The sequence below is a fragment of the Erigeron canadensis genome, chromosome 8 (genome assembly GCF_010389155.1).
Source record: "Erigeron canadensis isolate Cc75 chromosome 8, C_canadensis_v1, whole genome shotgun sequence".
Classification (NCBI taxonomy): Eukaryota; Viridiplantae; Streptophyta; class Magnoliopsida; order Asterales; family Asteraceae; genus Erigeron; species Erigeron canadensis.
In genome coordinates, this window is record NC_057768.1 from 26,622,670 (window position 1) to 26,644,813 (window position 22,144).

General features: G+C 29.5%; 2 protein-coding genes across 2 annotated transcripts; both read left to right on the top strand.

Annotated features, from left to right (window-relative positions):
• Positions 1-2,584: 2,584 nt before the first annotated feature.
• LOC122578633 (transcription factor bHLH94-like) lies at positions 2,585-6,786 on the top strand. Its single transcript, XM_043750632.1, has 3 exons — positions 2,585-3,278; positions 5,204-5,605; positions 6,576-6,786. The coding sequence occupies exons 1-3, from the start codon at positions 2,814-2,816 to the stop codon at positions 6,672-6,674; spliced, it is 966 nt and encodes a 321-aa protein (XP_043606567.1). The 5' UTR covers positions 2,585-2,813; the 3' UTR covers positions 6,675-6,786.
• An 11,696-nt stretch (positions 6,787-18,482) lies between these two features.
• On the top strand, positions 18,483-21,920 carry LOC122580101 (centlein-like). The gene is made up of 6 exons (XM_043752374.1): positions 18,483-18,727; positions 19,509-19,781; positions 20,750-20,910; positions 21,036-21,141; positions 21,235-21,357; positions 21,496-21,920. Exons 1-6 carry the CDS (start codon positions 18,536-18,538, stop codon positions 21,631-21,633), a joined length of 993 nt encoding a protein of 330 aa, XP_043608309.1. The 5' UTR covers positions 18,483-18,535; the 3' UTR covers positions 21,634-21,920.
• Positions 21,921-22,144: the final 224 nt, after the last annotated feature.

Sequence of the window (22,144 nt, forward strand, 5' to 3'; positions counted from 1 at the left end):
CACGAGATAAAACTTCGAACTGTACCTATATAAATATATATAAAACATAATTACACATAATAAAAAGTAATATATGTACATATATATATTAGACATAATTAAACATAATAAAATGAAATGTACATATATATATATTAGACATAATAAAACATAATAAAATGAAATGTACATATATATATACATATATATATTAGACATAATAAAACATAATTAAATGAAATGTACATACATATATATACATATATATATTAGACATAATAAAACATAATAAAATGAAATGTACATACATATATATATATATATTAAACATAATTAAACTTAATAAAAGTAAAATATATACCGATTTTTGCCCCAAATTGATGAATACGGAAATGGCTTACGATAAGTTCCTTCATACTCTTCGTTGGCCTTTCTAACACGATCTAAATCGTTTTCCCCACTTGCATGACCGATTCGAGTATAGATTTGGTTGAAGTTTTGAATAATTGGACGTAAAAAAAGGGTTGTTGTTGAAGTTGTTGTTTGGAAGCATTTTTGGTTAAAGATGAAGAAGATGAAAGTAAAAAAAGAAGAAGAAAGGTATATGAAAGTAAAAAAGGAAGAAGAAAAGAGAAGATGAAAGTAAAAGGAAAATGGAATGGAAAGGATTTGTTTTTAAAAAAAAGGGAAAAAAAATATATATTTTTAATCTTGGTCAAACTAGCCGGTAGGGCATTTACTCACCTCGGTCAACGTGATGGTCAAAGGAAGAAAGGGCGAGAGGTGTGGGTCGGGCGAATGCATTGTCGGTCGACGGGGGTGGTGTGGGGGGCGACGGTCGGCGAGGGAGGGCGAGGGTCGGCCATAAAGGTGTCCACTCCGTTTAGTCTAAGTGTCTAACAAAGACATTTTGAGTGCTCTTAGGTTCATCACACGTTTATTAAAGAAACTGATTTATATATAATTAGATTTAATTAAAACGTAAATTCTCGTCCTATTTTATTCTATTGTTTTTATTTGTGTTTATTTTATAAATTATTATCTAGATAATTCATTTGTTTTACTAATTAGATCCTAACAATTACCATAAGTACACCTTTTGTATTAAAATTATAAATACATTACCTATTTGCTCTATGAATAGTTGCCCTGCGTTGTCTTATGAGATGTGAATTGCCACAAGCAAAGTATTGTAATAACATGTGGGAATAATGTCGTAAACGACTGATGGGTTTGAATATCGTTTCGTCTACTTATTCTTAAGGGTTTTGTTAAATGCAATCCATAGGGCTGTAGTTAAGGTGTGTATTAAATAATTGTACATTTATTATAAAATTCAGGGGATGAACTTTTGATATGAAAAAGTACAAATTTTTTATGCACTCATTTTTCTAATCTTAAAGGATTTTTAAAATTTAGTCATAAATTTTGGTTATTTTTCCATTTTAAACAACATTAAATACAATTAATTAACTCTATTATATTCAGTTTGAAATTTGTTTTACGCCCTTCGCGCAAGCAAGATGTAATACCGCAACAAAATGCGGATTTTCTTCCAACAAAAATCGTACCAACTTGATCTTTTTATATATTTGTCCCGACACGAAAACACTTATTTATTAATGTCAATCATATACACTTCGTTTCAATTAATTTTATTTTGCATATTAAAATCAAATAATACTCTTTTATTTACGAGCATGGTACCTGCGCAATGCGGCGGTGGTGGTGGGGAAGACGGTCCAGTGGTGGCGGTGAGAGTACCTTTTTAGAGATGAAAATAGTTGAAGGACATAGTTGGTATATCACATGAGAAGGTGTCTAACAAGAAAGATTATTTAAGGGTGTTTTTGTCTTATCAGGTTCTTAATTAAGTAAAGGGGAGGAACCCAATTTCCTTTATAAGGTATTATATGCAGACAAAATGGTTTAATGACAAAAGAAGGCCGAGTTCAAAATGAATTACATGTCTCTCGAATTCATTTCATTGTTGATTTTTGTAGGGTATATTTTCTGAATACTTAGTATTTTTATATCTATAAATTATGTATCAATTGTATTTATCTATCCATCAATATATTAAAGAGGAGTTTTTGAGAAACATATGACGTAATTCGTGATCGAATCATCGACACTGCATTTTTTTCTAATACTAAATTATTATAGCTAATCTAATTTTAAATAATTATATACTTATTAAAAAAAATACTTACAGAATATTAATCAAATTATGTTTGTGATTCTTATTAGTTAGTTAAAGTATTTAACTCAAAGAGTTTCAAATCTTATCTTATACATTTTTAGAATTAAAAAGATGATCTATTCGGTGAGAAGACTATATTGTACGCGATCCTAATTATGACAATGTATGTTAAATCTCACGACATCCAAACATTAAAAAAAAAAAGAAAATAGTAATAAATAATTTAATTGGGATTTGTTGGATGTTTAAACAATATTCTCTCTCGTTCATCAATATTTCTCTCTTTGCACGGTCTACTTCATTGTCACGTGTAAACCTACTGTTTGATTCTTTGTTGCATGTAGTGTTCATCTTTATAAGACCAAAATATAGCTGCAAACTCTGAAGACATTGTTTTTTTTTTTATCACCATCACCAAATAATATCAAAAGCACTTCTTCGTCCTTATACTACAAATTGAGCTTCAAAAACTTTCTGCCTTTTCTTTCATATATATATAGATACCCATCTTAATTATCTAACCGAGCATCCAAACAAAATACATCCCAATAACACCCACACAAAACTTGATTCAACTTCAATTCATTGCACATATATATATATATATGCCAATTTAAAGAGAAACAATATAATGGCATTAGAGACAATAATATATCCACAAGGCCAAATTGGTAACTTTGGATATGATAATTATATGTTACAAGATCACATTTTTAGTGCATATTTGGAAAATGATACAAATAATCATATCAATCATCATCATCATCAAGAATCAACGACTAGCCTTGATCACGCATATTGTGGTGACCAATGGGATAATCCTAATTCCTCTTCACCAGAAGAATGTAATCGAGTTGACGGATTTATTCAACGTGAACTTGGTTCACCCCAATATTATCGTGACATGAAGGTGGAATCCAAAAGTGCCACGGCTGCTGGTCCGAAAAGGAGAAAACGTGCCAAGAATGGTAAGAATAAAGAAGAGCTAGAGAATCAAAGGATGACTCATATTACGGTGGAACGCAACCGACGGAAACAGATGAATGAATACTTGGCTGTGATCCGGTCACTCATGCCAGCTTCTTATGCTCAAAGGGTGAGAATTGATTTTTTTTTTTTCTTTCCTTTGATTAAAACCTGAATAAAGGAATCTGCTTTCCATCTTTGTAAATTGCCAAACACTAAAAATGAAATATCTCCTACGGTAAATCTTAAACTATCATTTCCCTTATGATCTCTTTATATATATATATATATATATATATATATATATATATATATATATATATATATATATATATATAAATATGGGAAAAACAAATATATGGTTGCTGCTAACTTCCCCCTTCACAGTAATTTCATCACATGATTGAATAACGAATAACCAATTTTTTTTTTTTTTTTTTTGAAAAATTAGCTATAAAAGCATGCTGCTAACAAAAGGAATGTTAAACCCGTACTTATTTTGCCTTATTTTGTATATATATATATATCGGTTATCTCACATATATGTAGTAAATCTACACTAAACTTTTGCTATATACAAGAAGAAGTATATATATATATGCTACTAAAAAAAAAAAAACTGATAATATATTGTTGTATATGATTAAGATGTATATGTTATAGATTTATCATTACCTATATCAAAATATACGTGCGGGTATGTTTTTATTCGATAATAAAGAGAATGCTAACTCATAAAAAGCATATATAGGAATACTTATTCATGTGATCATATTCATGATCCATCAAGTATACCAAAATGTATTAACCGAACAACTAGTAATCAAATTTCATTGAAGACAAAGATGTCATATCACCAATATGAACATCATTATTTGAATAGTACTATTTATGCCTATACATTACGGATTTTGTTTGGCTAAATATATCAATGAATTACATTATTAACATGTCCTTTTCGACGTACGTACTATATATATGATATGTTTCTTTTTTTTATAAAGTTTTAGTGATGAATATATTGTATATATCTATATATCCAGTATCATTTCAACAATAATTCAATTTACCCCATGTGAAACAGCAAATTTAATTAACACTGATAATATATATAAAATACTTCCAATAAGTCATCGAAATGATATTTTATAAGAGGTTTGATCATTGATAGTTGATCACGTATGTGTATGTATGTGTAGATATCCTTAGACCAGTTTATTCAACTAGCTAATAACAATATATTATTCCCTCCATTCCAATTTAAGTGTCTATATTTAACTTGTTGAGTCTTTCTTCTCTAACTTTGACCGTAAGTATTTTTATTTGTATAATATAATACTTAATGAAAGTTATATCAATGAAAAGTACATCCAAAGCTCAATCTATTCATATATTTTACATCAATAATGGATTAACACACACGAAACAATTTACGGTCAAAATTATGAAAGAAAGACTTTAAAAGTCAAAATAGGACATTTAAATTGGGACGGAGGGAGTATTAAATTTCTAGATTATATTACTGTATAAGTTAGATAATATTAAGTTATTAACGTCCTTAATTAGCTTGAATATATAATTTAATTTGTATTCTTGTTTTGCACTTTTCTGCACACCTAAATAACACTTTGGTTCTAAAAGTATCATTTTATAACGTAGTTCAAACTAACTAAAAGGTAAAAAGTGTCATTTTTAAGGTTCAAACTAGATTAAAATTGACTTATTAATTGATAGTTAAATAACTTAATTACTATTTTTGTTATATAGCTTTAGATTATAATTATCATTTATTAAATAGGCCCTTTATTTAAAAAAATTAATAATTTAATTAATTGGGAATCATGTACAATGTGATTGGTGTTTTATATGTTTTTTTCTATATGTTTCTAGTCGGGACTTGCACCTAATGGTCTATGATTTATTTGTCAAGCTAGCTAGATGCCAATTCTTTCTTTAAACAATATAGGTATTGATTTTTGTTTAATTAAAAATTGAATTTAATAAAGTTAAGTTGGTATGAAAATCCAATCATATTTTGAATTATTGATTTTTTAGGGTGATCAAGCATCAATAGTTGGAGGAGCCATAAATTTTGTGAAGGAATTAGAGCAACAACTACAAGCCCTAGAAGTCCAAAAAAGAGCCAACAATAATAGCCACTCACCACCACCACAACCCTTTTCCGATTTCTTTTCTTTCCCACAGTACTCGATTAGCCCGGTCGCAGATAACAGTGATGGTAATGATTCAACTACTATTATGAAGAACCGACTACCAGCTATAGCGGAAATCGAAGTAACAATGGTGGAGAGCCATGTAAATCTTAAAATATTTTCAAAAAAACGGCAAAGACAGCTCTTAAAATTGGTGACTGGTTTACAATGCTTATGGCTTACTATCCTTCATCTTAATGTTACCACAGTTGAGCAAATGGTTCTCTACACTCTTAGTGTCAAGGTTAGTGTGTAGATTATACTTTTATAATAAGTAAAGAATTATAAAGTATTATGTTAATTAATTAAGTACGAGTATAATTTAAGGTGCTATATAAAAATAGTAATAGATTCATGTACCTAGCTTTACTTTTTAATTATAGATAACGTTTGATCAACTTTAGTGATTGGATTAGATCCAATAGTCACGATTGAAAGTTAGATCAATTTTAGAGGATCTCAATTCTAAGAAAAAAGCAACACTTTTTTTTAGAACGGCAAAAAAAAAAAACATCTTATTGATTTCATTTTAAAGGGTAATGGAGGGAACCCTTGTCCCGGTACCACAATTGGATACCCATCAACTCACCTCGTATGAGACATATGTTGTCGGTATAATACCTCCATCATAATCCTCATATGATCTAGGCACCCCGAAAGATCGAACACTCGTATTTAAACTTCACATGTGGGCCTATGCTTCATTGGTAACGAGTACCTTAAAGGAATTATTTTTTTTTTACCAAATGGGGATCGAACTTGAGACCTTAAGGTCACAAAGTGTTTTATTTACTACTAGGGTAACTCCTTCTTGATTTATTGATTTCATTTTATCTAAAAATGTAATTTGTTTTTGTTAGTATATTTAGTTTTTTTTAGGTTTACTTATTCCAACAAATATATCTATAAAATAAATTCAGAAGAGAAATCAAACTATTATACAGAGTATATATATATATATTAGTACAATTTGTTTTAGTTTTTAAATTAATATATGTATTTTTTTTGTCGCTTAATTAACAGATATTGCTTGTTAATTATCTCATCGAAAATACTTCAAGATTCACATACCTTTGACTCATTCCATATTGGAAAACTAAATAAAGTGACACTGCAGGACAATTTAAACTTAATAAACAAACAAAAAAATCATTCGTTTATATATACTCTATTAAATACTAACTAATTAAGGTGCTCATGTTGATCATGTACAGCTTGAGGATGGATGCCAACTTAGTACAGTAGAGGAGATTGCCGATGCCGTGAATTGCGTGTTATGGAGAATCGAAGAAGAGTCGCTTTGTTCAAGTTAATAACTTTTAATTAGATTCAATGCTTGATAGTACGTATTATATGGGTCTTTATATATAATGAGTTGTATTATTTCAAAGTTTATCAGTAGTAAAGAATTTTCATTTGAAGTTATTTGTTTCTTTTTCTTTCTTTCTAATTGTATAATTCATAGATGGTTGAGTGGTTATAGTTGAATTGTAACACCTTTTTAACAAATAAGAATGATGGTTGAGTGAACCTGAAGTATGTCGACTCAGCAACTATCAAAAATTTGCCCCCTCAGAATAACTATGGTTACCTTTTAATTTGTTAAATTCTAATCTAATCCAAAACTAAATACGGAGTAAATAAACATATATATAGTAAGGAGTAGGGATTTAAATTACTTATGTATACATAATGAGTAAATATAGAGTAACATGAGCCCACTAAACAATAATTCAACTTTAGAAGAGAATTTTAAGCCCGACATAATGGATTAGACATCTAAAAAAGTTTAGGACGTAGTTTAATCACTCCACTTACATCAATTATCAACATATTCTATATATGTAGTTCCTAGTTCCTACTCAATTATTTGAAGTCATATAATGTTAAGTAAACCAAAGGAGTGTGAATGTGTGTGATATAAAAAATCAAAGCTAGATTCAAAATCGTCATTTAAGTATTTAATTGATGATGTATACTTAATTTATACAATCTAATAAAGTAAATGACTTTTTCTTTTCTTTAAACTTTTAACTTTTGAAAAACTAAAAATACTTCTCTTTTTAATTTATTCACTATTTTAAACATCTCCACTATATATATTTATAATATATATCCTTACTGAAATAATTCACAATATAAATCCCTCAATCCCACCACCGTCACCGCCACCACTGCCACTTTTCGCCACCACCTCCGCCAAGGCTAGTTTCTAGTAATAAGTTATGACCTTTGTTTCTACAATTTATAATGGATCATATTATTTTTATTACGAAGCTATATCTTCGGATATTTCCTTACCTAAACATGAAAGATATTGCGAGGATATATCTCGATTTACATATACTCTTCCCACATATTTATATTGACATAAGGAGAGTCCTATACGTGACTTGCACATCTACATATTTCTACTCCGAGAGAGCTCTCTAGCGCGACCCGGACAAGACAATGTATGCTAGACCTTCCGTTGTCGAATCACGATACAAAATTTTCAACGAAATTCATCTTTTTAAAAAGAAAATGGTATAAGGAAAGTCCTATGTGACATATGCACATGTAACTTTCACTCACAAAAATTACATCACTCATAGATATTGGTGGTGGAAACTAATGCAACGGAATCCGCCAACAAGTTCCCAACCAATTATTATTATCCTTCACGAAGATCCGAATGCAGCTTCATTTTAAGCGCCATATATTGATCAATTAATAATCATTACTAGCTTGTAATGACTTGTTGTCATCTTCTTATAAAATCCGCCGGCCACCACCACCACGTTGCCATCGTCATCTTCTCTCGTTGTCAAGACAATATGTCCTTATATAGTCATATTTCAAATTGGATATGTGGTTGGCGGTATTTGATGGTGGCAAGTAGTGGTAGATGGTGAGCGGAGGTGGTGGTGATTTAAGTTAATTTGTCGTTGATGGTGGTGTGTCTTAATTAAGCTATAATTAATTGTTCTTTTTTTTTTTTATCTTAACTGATAATTATATACCACTATTAAAGACATACAATTTTTGTTATGAAATAGAAGTTTGATAGGAAAAAATGTTGTTTGGTTTTCGAAAACATCGAAAAATAATAAGGTAAAAGAAAAAGAAGAGAATAATAAAAGTTCTCTTTTGTTTTCAAAAACTGAAAATGAAAAAATGTGTAAAAGTCATAGAAAGTTTAATTAAATCCATAGTTCATTTCACAGTATTCTTAAAAATCAATGTTATGATATCGCTTTTTTCTTCCTCAATCCCAATATTCTATGTAAATCGCGCCAAGAGAATGATGTCCCACGTAAAAGTGATTTATTTACTTTACATCATATGTAAATTGAATAGTATCATCATTTACATATTCCATTCCACTCCACTACTCCATATTAATAATTTGCAAATATATAAGTCGCGCGCACACGAATGCATGTAACCGTACTATTCTTGGTCATAAACTTATTAAAGTAGATTCACGTTTTCTTATCTAGAATTGTGTATGTGTCATAATTAAAGAGATGTATCGTTATCGCGAACTTTAAATAACATTACCAACAACTCATGGTACGTATCTGCAATTAACTTGAGCACAATTAATTAAGTCAAAATGATCAGGAAACTTCATATGAAAATTCCTCCACAAATCATTAACCGATCCAGCTAATTTTGCTTTAAAAAAACGATATGCATATAAGATGGACTTCAAAGTTTAAATGATTACATCTTCTTTAAACTTTAGTACGAACTAATTACTTGTTTGTTTAACAATAATTAGACAATAGTAAGATGTTTTAGTTATCACTCCGGTGATAACAGTATTAAAATAAGAACCGTGAAAACACTTAAAAACCTCATTTTGATGCATTAAAAGTCCATAAAACTAACATAGTGCATAACTAACTATCATTATTTAAGTGTTTAACAACACATTGATCCGTAAAAATCAAAAAAATCACGTTTTTTTTGTTGGATGCATCATTTTGATGAATATGCATCCAAGATGAATGCACAAAACAAAAAAATGATTTTCTCGATTTTGATTGTCCAATGTGTAGTTAAACACTTAAATAATGATAATTAGTTATACACGATGTTAGTTTAATTTATGGACTTTTAATGCATCAAAATGTTGTTTTTTAAGTGTTCTCACCGTGTTCTTATTTTAAGACTGTTCTTATTTGATTGTCCTCAATATGGTAAGAGTTGGATGATCATCCCAAAATTAATTAATATGCAAACATTTCTTAATTTGGAGAGTGACAATGGATTGTATTCCTAAAAAACGGAATATTGTTATTTTTGGGATGTATTATGTAAGTTTTGTAAGATGGAAGTGAGTCGATTGAGCACATTTTGTGTTCGTGTATAGTTGCATTGTTTCTGGTCTGGACCGTGATTAGTGTACGGTGTACGTAGGACAGATCCGTATATTTATTATTTTCTCTATGAATGATCTTAAATTTGCATGATAGTATATAGATTGTGTATTAACCAATAAAATCGAAAAAATGTCAACTGAGTTAACCAATAAATCAATAGTGTTGCACGCCACTCGAAAGAATCAAAGGATTATTTTCTTTTACTATTAGAGATTTTGAGATCATATGAGTTGGAGACGACATACATTCACGTGGAAACATTTGATGGTACGTGACAAGAAATGAAATAGTTTTGTATCATGTGTTCGAATCTATTTATAAAAGAGTGATCGAGTTGTGTACATTTTGTGGTTGCATACATTGTTCCAAAAGTTTCCTAGTAAAAAAGCTAATTTGATTAATTAGTACCGCCTGTCCTAGACGGCTAGCTATAGAGCCCCCGACTTTTCAAATGCTAATTGATTATAGTTAGAATAATTGGAATATATCTAATGATGGTTTCAATTCATTCATATATCGTTATCGTAAGTGTTCAATTTTCCTTTTTGGAAGTTAGAACTTTTTAATAATTATTACTTCTAGTAACACTATTATATATACACATTATCCACACATATATTGCTTTAGAGGGGTATTCCAGATTCCATTTGTCTAACAAATTTGTGTATTTCTAAAACGTAAAATTATTATCTTAAATTATAATAATAGAAGAAAGAAATTAATAGTCTCAACCGACACAAAATTGCCGATAGTTGTAGATTTAACTTAAAACAGTCCCAACCAACACAAAATTACGTGAACAATTTTTATTTTTTTTTGTCTTTTTTTTTTCTTCTGTTTATACTTGGAGTTTTGCAATCCATTGTTGTCATTTCATTTCTATATGGAAATTGAGTAGATGTCGAAAAAGATATCACCAATACCGTTGATGTAAAAATTCAGCGTCTTGTGTATATATATCTAAGTAAAATCTTCTTGTTAAAAAAATAAACTTTCCCAAACTTTATTAGGCTATCTCTAATGGGGACGTCCTTATGCGCCCTTAGGTGTTTTCAGATATCCTTTGCCATTGAATCTTGTCCAAAACTAAGGATTTTTTAAAGGATGTTTTTACTTGTCTTTACCTAATATATTTTTGTTTTTAGTGGGAGGTAAAATAGTATGTAAGGATATGTGAGGATACGTAAAGAAGTTTGTATGGTTGTAGATAAAATTAAAAGATTTGAAAAATTTATAAGAATATATAAGGATTTATAAGGATATGATGTGGCAGCTCAAGAAGGTAGCCTTAATATAATCGGGATTTAAGTACGTTCGATTAAGAAAAATAAAAATAATCGAGTACCCATATATGGACAACTACTGGATGCAAGGAGATCTATGAAACAACATTGAAAATGACATGTATATGCAACAGAAATCAATACCGAATCCCACTAAAAACGGGGTAGAAAAAACATCGATGATGTGTATATATCAGCTCTATTTTTAAAGTGAAGTTCGGTTAAAGCCTCGTTGAAATACAAAGACATCATAATAACATGCAATATAGTATTTTGATAACTTTCCATCAAATATTATCTAAATAATTACAATAAGACACTCAATGAATTATACTATGAAGAAGTCAAGGGCTCAATTCATCATATATAACAAGTTATTGGAGTTTTGAATGGCTGAGCCACGAGGTGTTCTCTCACATATATAACTATCATCTATCTATTAATATATAGATATATAGGGTAACACTTCGGTGATAACAGTTTTAAAATAAAAACGGTGAGAACACCTTAAAAACATCATTTTGATGCATTAAAAGTCCATAAAACTAACATATTGCATAACTAATTATCATTATTTAAGTGTTTAACAACACATCCATCCGTCAAAATCGAAATAATCATGTTTTGTGCATCCATCTTGGATGCATATTCATCAAAATGATGCATCCAACAAAAAACGTGATTTTTTTGATTTTGATGAATCAATGTGTTGTTAAACACTTAAATAATGATAATTAGTTTATTCCTAAACAAATAGGAACCCTTGGATGAATTTCATCTTTGATTTAAAACTGTTAGATCATATTTAATTATTTCATCTTTTATAAATGATATATATAACAAGGTCCTAAATTTTTTTATGAAAAAATAAAGACCGTTGGATGAGTTCAAACTTTTAGTTACAACCAAATTTATTATTAGGTAAATACAATATTAGTCCTTCTACATTATACAACCCTCAAATCTTATTGATCATAACAATTTTTGTTCGTTTTTCCCATACAATTCATTAATAAGTTATACTTCACTAAATAATACGAGTAACATATTATTCTATCAATTTAATGCTACTACGTATAAAGCTTTTTCAACATAAACTTACTACGTATGAAGCTTTTTCAATTAATTAGTTTACAAAATTATAAGTTTGTATAACTTAAATATATGAAGATCTAATACTGATAATATTGTAAGCCCTGTGTCCAATGTTGGATACGGGTCTAAAAATCTATCTATCTACAATATATATATATATATATATATATATATATAATTATTAAAACAATAGAATCCTAGCCTTCTAAAGCTTTCTTTAATTTAAAGCTATTTTTAAAAATTGTTACATAAGTCTTTATCCTATGTGGCTTCTCTATATTTTTTTCACAATATAATAAATCCACTAAATTTTATTATATAAACATAATATTAGATTAAATAGAAATAAAATCTATATATACACAAAAGTTAAAAGAAAAACAAAAGTAAAAAATCAAATCCTATGTCATAGTAGAAACCGTATGAACTTAAATTTTATTTTTAAAATTGAAAAATATTTTATACTATTGGTTTTAAAAGTGTTCATATCTTATTCTACTATCATATTGTAATTATTTTTTTATCCTTTTTTGGTGGTGATTTTACGTTTTATAAAAACTATTTCAAGACACTTGCATCAGTTACATGTTAATTTTACCTAATTTGAATCATAAGTTTGTTCTTAATTAATTTTAATTACCATTGCATCAATTACCTTTATATCAATTATTTTCAAATAAAAAAACACATTATATCAAATATAAAAGAAAAAGGGCATGTTTGTTTTTTTAACCGTTAAGTGACTGAATTGATTTAGTGACTGAATGGATAAATAATGTCTGTCTGGATCAAGTCATTACAGTTATTTTTTGTTTATTAAGTCACGAAAACAAACACTTTTGATGACTTAACGGAATAAGTATTTTTGATGAAGTCGTGACTTATTTTATTAAGTCACAAACAAACATCTCTTAAGTTTCATGAAACTATATTATCTGAACGAGTGTGATGAAATTCTAATAGATCACATAGCACTTTGAAAAAATAACATATCGTTATGATTTTACATTACATTTACAATTTAACTTAATTTTATGTTTATTAGTATTGCATGAAGTATAATATGTAATATTTAATATGAATATTTTATAATGTTTTTTTTGTAAATGCAAAGATTTTCATAAATAATAAGAGTTATATTTTGGATTTATCTATTTTAATAAATGTAAAGATTTTCATTTTATGATAATATAGATTTATATGTACATGCTTAAATAATTTATAATTGTTAAAAGTTATTATAAATATTCATATAACTAAAACAACCTTTTTAAATATCCGCACATCGTGCGGGTAAAAGACCTAGTATATATATATATAACAAGATCCTAAATTCTTTTATAGAAAAACAAGAACCGTTAGATGAGTTCAAATTTTTAATTACAAAACTTAGATGAAAATAATTGCATCATTACCAAATTTATTGTTGAGAAAACACAACATTAATCATTTTACTTTATATATTTAATTTATATATATTTTAACTTAATATTTAACTTAATATCTTATTTTTCTTTGCCGTCGATATCACAAAAAGAAAACCAAAGTTTTTAGCCTTTGTTTCTCCATAGCCCGTTACCAAAAGAAAAAGGGTTTGGTTATTTTTCATACTTCGAAGAGTAACTTCAAAAAGCATGCCTAAACATGTTTTTCAAAAACTTGCTTAATATATTTAGACAAAATATAACCTTATTTATCTAGATTATAGACAATTGTTTTATGTCGTTCGAATACATTGCAATTTGATAACAATCTTGCTGCTTTATTTTATAGGATCATCTGAATAAGTATGGATGATAATAATGAAACACAAATAGAATACTTTTTGAGGCTAAAAATCATAAGAAAGAAAATTTAAAATTGAATTCTTAAATAGAGGTGAAAAAATATCTATAATTCTAATTAGGAACTTGATATATGTTTAATAACTTTTAAAACGGTATTTATCTGATCAACAAAATAGTATTTATAAGCTCACTTGAACCGTAATCAAATGAATATTAGATGTAACTATGTAAGTGTAATATTTAGAAATTGCTACGATGCTTTGATATTTTATATAAATTTATTTTTTATCTGGTTAATTTTTCTTTATGTTTGCATTTATGCTAACATTAAACTACGTGAAAGATTATGAAAAATGACTAATATAATTACGTGGCTTAAAAAGAAGTTAATATTATATTTAAACAAATTCGTTAATCTTGAATTTCAAACTATAATTTTGAATTTTAAAGTATCACTCGATACATTAATTTTAAGTTTTACTAATTGTTTATAAAATCTATCTTAATTTTGAATGCAACTGCAATAGTTTTCAATGAAACATTGTTTATTCGTAAATTAACTCATTTTAGCAAGATGCTAATTTACATCTTTCGCATCATGATACGAATAAATCTATTTTTAACATCTTTTATATATGTTTGTCAATTTACAATATTATGAAACAATAAATGTCATTTATTAAATATGTTCACTCACGTATTACGCGTGACAATAATCTAGTATGAATATATAATAGTTTTCCTCCAATTGGTGTAAAAAGATCCAGTGATTAGTGATCCATCAGTAATTAAAATTTATCTTAAAAATTCTACTTATTGTCTTTTCATTTTAATCTATTCTAAAATATGAAAGGTAATTACAATTTTCATCTCTCAAGTTGTCATAAGTATATATATCTTTCATTTTTTTTTGAACAACAATGGTGATTGGACTCAGCGTCATTGCCTCTTCATTGTCCGGTAGAGATCGACCATGTTACCAACACAATTAATCCGAGAGCATGACTGACGATGGAAGTCTCACTACCATTCTGGATGAAATCAGCTATTAGCTAGAGAAAACCCTCATTCCCTACCTCATTGGTAAAGACTCCACAATATGTATTTAAAAAGTTTCAAACCCGTGACCAATATTTGACTGAAAAGCATAAGGGACATTAAATGTCCAATTAGACTAAATCCGAAGGACATTTATCTTTCATCTTTAAAGTTAAAGATTTACAAAAGAACCTTATATCTAATAAATCGTGCAATTTCCATCTCTCCTACTGCGCTACTTTTTTTTGTTGTTAAGTCTCTCACAACTCACATAGTCACATTCCTTTAACATGAGCGAATAAAGTCTTTGATACGAGTAAATTGTAGTTTTCGTTTTTGTAGTTGACACATTTCTTAGTTTTCCCCCCTCAAGTCAAATAATATTTCTTTTTTTGTTACTTTATGAGTGACAATTCATAACTTATGAGAGGTTTAAATTATTTCGTGTTTCAATTTTTATTAAATAATTTTGATTGGCTAAATAAGTGTTTTACACTTATTGTCGTATCATTATTTCTAGTTTATCTGATTAAAAATAAGCACGATAATTTCCAATGAATCATAAGTTAGATTTGAAATAATAGTCTAAAAAATTAGTTGTTTGGGTTTCCTCATAATATCCAAAAGTTTAAAGTACATATAAATAAATAAAGAAAAACTATAAAAAAAAATAAAATAAAGAATATACACTTTTTCTAAAAAGATAAAAATCATAAAGTACAGTATTTTATTTTACTTCAGGGTTACTTGTTAAATGTGCCATGAACCATAACGAAAATAACTATTTATATCAATGAAAAATATCAAAAGAATGAATTGCTCTTACATGAAACACAAGTGAGAGACCTTAACAACAAAAAACCTAATTAACGTCGATACTTGTAAGGACAAAAATTGTAGAATTTGTCAATGTTGTTTTTGTTTGTAATATATTCACTTTTGGGAAGAAAAGTCAAAATGCTGCTAACTTGATGGTTGAAATATTTTATTTACTCAAATAGTATATTAAAGGGTACTATAGCATGAGTTGCATGACTTAATCACAAGCATAATTCAATCAAGAAACGATTTGTGACTCAATTACGAGGTCTAGGTCAATGATTTTAAACACATTGTTATACGAGTAGAAGTAGTTGAAGACATATTCAAAAATAAGTTTTTGGGTCTTGCTAATGTCGTGCATAATATTTATGATTTTCCTAAATTTAATGAACTGAAACATTGAGCATTTCAATAGAGAAGTTGATAAAGGCTTTTTACTATTACATAATGCTTTTAAAAAAACTTTAACCTATAGAAATAAAGACTTTTTATGTAATGATTTAAAAATTTTTAAGTCTTTAGAGGAGATAATTAACACTTTCTTTTTTCTAAACTATATTACAAAAACATGTTTCAAAGACTTGTTTTAAGGTTGCATCATTGATGGAAAAGCTTTATGAAAATTTTTTTGTAACAAGTCTTCGACAAAAAAAACTTTAGAAAAAACTATTATTGGGATGCTCTTACTGGTTACTAATTCCTTGGACCTCAGCCCACTAGAAGATTTCCAATATGAGCTAGAATGAATGGGTCATAAACTAGGTTTGGGCTTATAGCTTGACATTCATTTAATTTGACTAATTGTCCATCTTTCATCTTTGTAATCCTCGTAACGGCCTTCGCCTGTTAGATAAGTCAATTTTGGGCCTTTTAAACATGAAGACATCAAGGTACGTAAGAATAAGATCAACAATTACCCCCAAATTTGTAGGTGTGGTGCCGACCCAAGCCTTTTAGATATCTTAAGCAAGATGAAATTTTAAGGTCTAATTAGAAAAACGAAATAACTCATCTTTATATACCTGGCTATATAATAATATACTTCCAATTTGAAAGGAAGCTCAAAACATATTACCTCCATTGTGAAAGCCAGTTCATTAGCTCCATAGTTAGTGCCTTATTTCCTTTTAAGGTTAAAAACTTAAAATTTAAGCGTGAGGATCAGAGGGGGATTTGTGTTACACCCAACATATGAAAAAGTCCATATATATTAAATCTGTGTTACGCCCAATATATAAAAAAACGTCCATATATATTAAGCCATCATTTGAAAAAGGAAAATGATAAATCTTCCTAACCAATCCTCTTAAAAGTCCTCCTAATATATTCATTTGTAATTCACTAATTCTCTTTCTTAATCTCCCTCTGATTTTCCAAATGTCACAATCCTATTAATTAGAAAGATTTGTAGGCTAATAACTTAAGAGGATTGATCATTACCCTTTAAAAATTAGGTCCTTTTATTTTTGGTGGCCTTAAGTCATTGTCTAACCCATTAATGCTATTGAGCCGACGTTGAGAGTGGAATACTACTATTGGTTAATTATGTAATTGAAAATTAAGGGGCAATTAGACGTCTTTCTTACATTTAAGGGGCAATTAGACGTCTTTCCAATCAACTGGGTTGGATCAGTGGTTGGAGCTTTTGTCTCTGGAAACAGAGGTTATTGCTTCGATCTACAAGCTCAGCAAGGTTGGAGGTCATTTTCTACCTTCGGTAGAACCTGGAAGCAGCATCTCTACCTTTGGTAGGGGTAAGGTTGTCTACATATCAACCTCCCCATACACCGTCGAAAACGGTATTGAGACCCAAAACCCGTGAAAGACGGCATTGGGAGTTACTTTTTTCTCCTTACATTTACGATAAAATAAATAATTACATTTCAGTTAGCTGTTACAAAACATTGTTGAGTCACTATAGCGAAAGTGTAGATATAAGTCTTTCTTTTAAGTAAGCGATATCATTGTGTGATGTCCATGCTTGCTTCATCCCTTCAAATATTATCTAACTTATCAAGTTGTGTTGAACAAGCTCCATTTTCATGATTGGTCGAGCTCTAATGGTCTTTGCGTTTCTCTTCGTGCCGTTAGGTGCCGGAGCATAGTGCGGTTCACTTGGAGTGCTATTATAAAAACTGATGTAAAAGGCCTTTATGATTAGCTTTACGATGGCTCGTTCAGTTTGCTTGATTTTTTTGTTTCAAGTTGGATAAAATAAAAGTTGGTAATAAGAGTTCAGTGTAAAAACAATAATTCGATAACTTAAAACGTAAAGCCGATTTGAGTTTAGCATTTGTATATGAAATATTTATGTGTTTTTTAAAAGAGACACAAATAACAACTTATTTATTCATGCTTTAAATATTTCCAATTTTATTTAAGTTCATATAAAGTCGTATATAGTCATCATTTATATAGTAACTTTTTGAAAAGAGAGGGGAAAAATTTACGGTATATATTTAGAAACAATATTTTTTTTAGAGAATTTATATTTTTATCACAAAAGTTGATAAATTTATCACACAGTACAATTATTCAAACACTGTATAAGTTAGTGAAGCATGTGTGTGGTAAATTAATTGAATGTTGTGATACCTCCCTATTTTCTTAAGGAGCTTAAATGAAATTTTAAAATCCGCACTTTTTGTAACGGCTATCCCCCAAATTTCTCAATTTCAAAATAATAATAATAAAACCCTAAAATTCTCTTTCAGACCAATTTCCTCTCCATTTCAAATCTCTCCCCTAAAATTCTCTGCTTTCTTTCACATTTTCTCTAATGGATATTCCGCAAGAAACCGAAGAATTCATCCGTGAAAACATCGATTATTCGTTGGGTCTTCCGGTATCTTATCGTACTCTTCAGTTAAAGCTTCGATCTTTAGAAGAATCTCATCGGGTTCTCCGTGATCAGTATTTGTATTTGAAGTCCAAATTGAATGAGAAAGATGACGTCATCGAGCGTGTTAGGGTTTGTATTTCATTTTCCCTAATCTTTTTCAATTTTTTTTTATTTATATATAAAAATGTTATACTTTTGATTTCACTAGTAATTTTATGATTAGGGTTTTTTTTTTGAAAATTTTTGGGGGTGTTTGGAAATCGTATTAGTCGGGGTTTGAGTTTTTATGAAAACTGAAAATGGTTTTATGATTATTGGATGTCGAAATATTGAGATTGAAGTTAAAATATGTATCCCGAATGATGATGACAAGATTTCGTGATTATCGTACTAGTCGGGGTTTATTTAGGCTTTCTATGTTACTTTCTTAGGTGAATATAAGTTTTCGTTAAATGAATAGGCTTTACATTAATGGGATTTTGAAAATGCTACGTCGATTAGTATTTGGTTTTTGAGATTTATCGAAAGGGGATTTTTTTCAAGTTGATAATTAAGTCAGACCTTGTAACAGATACTAGAAGTAGAGAAGGTTGAATTAAGTTTTGGAATTAGCTTTATACTAATTTGTGTAAAAAAGGAAGTATTTTTTTAATGGCCTTTCGCCTAGCAGAATCGCAGTGGCCTAAAAACCAACAGCAGGTTGTGGGTTCTAGTCACTTTATGGATATCTGTGAGTCGTTGGCGCTCAAAAAATGGCTTAAAAGCATGAATCTTGGTTGAATCTAGCTACATGATATAGAAAGAGATCAGAAGGAAACTTCTGTGCTAGTTGTTTGTTTGTTTTTCATTTTTTGGTTTTCATGATGCTTATATAATGTGTTTTAATTTTCTCTTGTTAAATTGTATGTAGGCTGAGGCAACCATGAATGCTCAAGCTGTAAAGAAGTTTGTAGAAGAGAATCAGAAATTGGCGATCGAATGTACTAATTTGGTAAATCAGGTTAAGAAGTTGGAGCATGAGTGTTCATTGTATGATCGTGATCGAGAAGCTTTGATGGACTTTGGGAATGAGGCAGATAACAGGGCCAGGGAAGCAGAGTTACGTGTCCAAGATTTGGAAGAGAGATTAGGTGAGTTGACGAAAGAATTGGAGCTCTACAAGAAACATGCGGAGGGGCAAGAGGTAATTAATCAAACCCCTAATGCTATGAGTTTAAAGATTGTCAAAAGTTATATCTTTTTCCTTCTTAAACCATGTATTGATACTTAGAAATGCTGATGTGGAAGCAGTAGGTAGTAGATAAACTCGTTTAACACAAACTGCAGAAAGGAACCTCCTCATGTGATGGGGGTTCCAGGTTTCGGTATGTACATCATACCTTTGAAATTTTGAATCACCAAACTATAAGGATAATTTTTCAAAAAAAAGTTTTATGGAGATTAAGCTGCTTCTTACGTCGATTACTAAGAAAGGTATTCTACTGTTCTTGTAGGAAATGACTTGCCACTTTAACACTTATGAATATACTATTTAAGCATTATGACCTTTAAATAAAGGTTACTGATCAGTCATTGTGACAGAATACATATGTAAACATCAAACTTGGCATTCTTCTCTATGAAGGCAAAAAAAGAAAAAAAAAACAGTAATGTGCATGTAACAGCATTGTAGATGTACTGATTGTTTGTTTTACTTATTTTTTAAATAGTTGCTACCCAATAAACCACTGCATATGACCAATTAAACTCTTAACTAGATCAATTTATACCTACAATGTAATGGCTTGTCTTATAACATCCCTAACTGCCTGAATAATGAACAAAGGGTATGTAAAACGTATTGTAGATATACTGATTTTATATTTTACTTGTTTTTCAACCTGTTGAAACTTGATAAACTGCTGCATATGCATACAGTCAGTTGAACTATTAACTTGATCGATTTATATCTGAAAGTAATGGTTATATCCCTAGATCCATGAATATGCAGGGATGGTCCCGATTCCTCCCGTGTTCTTGGACCATTTTTTTAATCTTCCTTGACTTTAATTAATACTCTTTGTTTCTTAAATCCCTTATTCATCTTACCATCTGACACTCAAAATATACATCTTATACTAGTAATGAAATCATTGTTTTAATTGATTAAAGGCTGGTGATATTGCAAAGACTTTGTCAACAGAAGATTTACTTCTTGATACATTGTTATCGACTTTGATCACCAAAGATGATATAGCATCAACAGCGCATTCTTTCTTAGAGGCAAATAGTGGAGTGGAATTGTGCAAATACATGCTGGAAATGCGGCAAAGGTTGGTAATGTGCAGTTTTTCATTCTTCAATAATAATTAATACTTTTCAGCATGTGTTCTATAGTCTATACTCAGTTTCACAGTAAATTTACCAGTTTTATATTGAATGCATTGTCTAACTGTAGCTTGAAACCATCAACACAAAAGATTTTAGCATTGGCTTCTGAGATAAAGATACTACAGAAAGATAAGGACCATTTAAGGAGTAATCTCACAACTGCAGAAGAAGAGGTGTGTTTTGTGTGTATGTTCATGTGTGTGTGATATGTGTTTGTGGGTGTTTTTAAGTTTCCGATTGTGACTAACTAAACTCGGGTTTGATAGGTTAAGGTCTTGTTCGAAGAAAACAACGTATTCGACAAGGAGAACAGGAAATTGATGAGGCTGCTGCAGAAAGAAAGACAACTAAACGATTCCGGGGGAAGGCATAATAGTGCATCCTTGAAGGTGGGAAATTTAAATCGCATGCTACAATTGTTATACGGAGTATTCAGTAATATATATCAATTTTCTTGCATGTATTTACAATATAATGATTTATCAAGGAAGTTTTTATCTGACGTATGTTGCATGGATATCTTGCAGAGTAATAAGAGGAAATCTAGTCCTAGAGATTGCAGTCCTATCGAGAAGAAAATCGACTTCATTGAATCTGGTTCGCCAAGGAAGGCACTGTCTCCTTTGAGACACAACACCCCCGAGTCTCGATTACTCAAGAAGTAACTTCTACAAACTTTAAAGAATTCTGCCCATATTGTTTGTGTGAATTGTGTCGGTTCTTACCAAAATCTTGTTTTCAGACATTTTCTTGGCTATAGAATAGGATGTTTGTTTTCGGAACTAGCTTGAAAGGCGCAATTTCAAAGATGTTTTGGAATTGCTAGACTTTACTAAACATAGCAACAAGTTCTCTTACAGTAGTACATATAGTTGCTAAATCGCAGAAAAAAACAGCCGTTAAGATCTGCCGAAGTGTGGTTATAACTAATGTAATTGTAGCTTCATTGACATTGATCATTAGCTTAAGTTATTTATAATATCTTATTTCTGCATATGAAGAAGACAACTGCCAATATATGACATAAAATGCATAAACTCGATGGTTAGGAAGCTGATTATAGGAAGCCGACTATGTTTGTATCGTCATTTCATTTTTTATAACTGTTCTGCTGCTTTAAGGATTCCCAGAAATATCAAATACCAAAATGACTGATCTTAGATATTGTTTTCTTCT

Coding starts and splice junctions, on each gene's coding strand:
- LOC122578633 (XM_043750632.1), top strand. CDS start 2,814: ATGGCATTAGAGACAATAATATATCCACAAGGCCAAATTGGTAACTTT. Junction 3,279..5,203: donor CAGCTTCTTATGCTCAAAGG/GTGAGAATTGAT, acceptor TTGATTTTTTAG/GGTGATCAAGCATCAATAGT. Junction 5,606..6,575: donor TCTACACTCTTAGTGTCAAG/GTTAGTGTGTAG, acceptor GATCATGTACAG/CTTGAGGATGGATGCCAACT.
- LOC122580101 (XM_043752374.1), top strand. CDS start 18,536: ATGGATATTCCGCAAGAAACCGAAGAATTCATCCGTGAAAACATCGAT. Junction 18,728..19,508: donor ACGTCATCGAGCGTGTTAGG/GTTTGTATTTCA, acceptor AATTGTATGTAG/GCTGAGGCAACCATGAATGC. Junction 20,911..21,035: donor ATGCTGGAAATGCGGCAAAG/GTTGGTAATGTG, acceptor GTCTAACTGTAG/CTTGAAACCATCAACACAAA.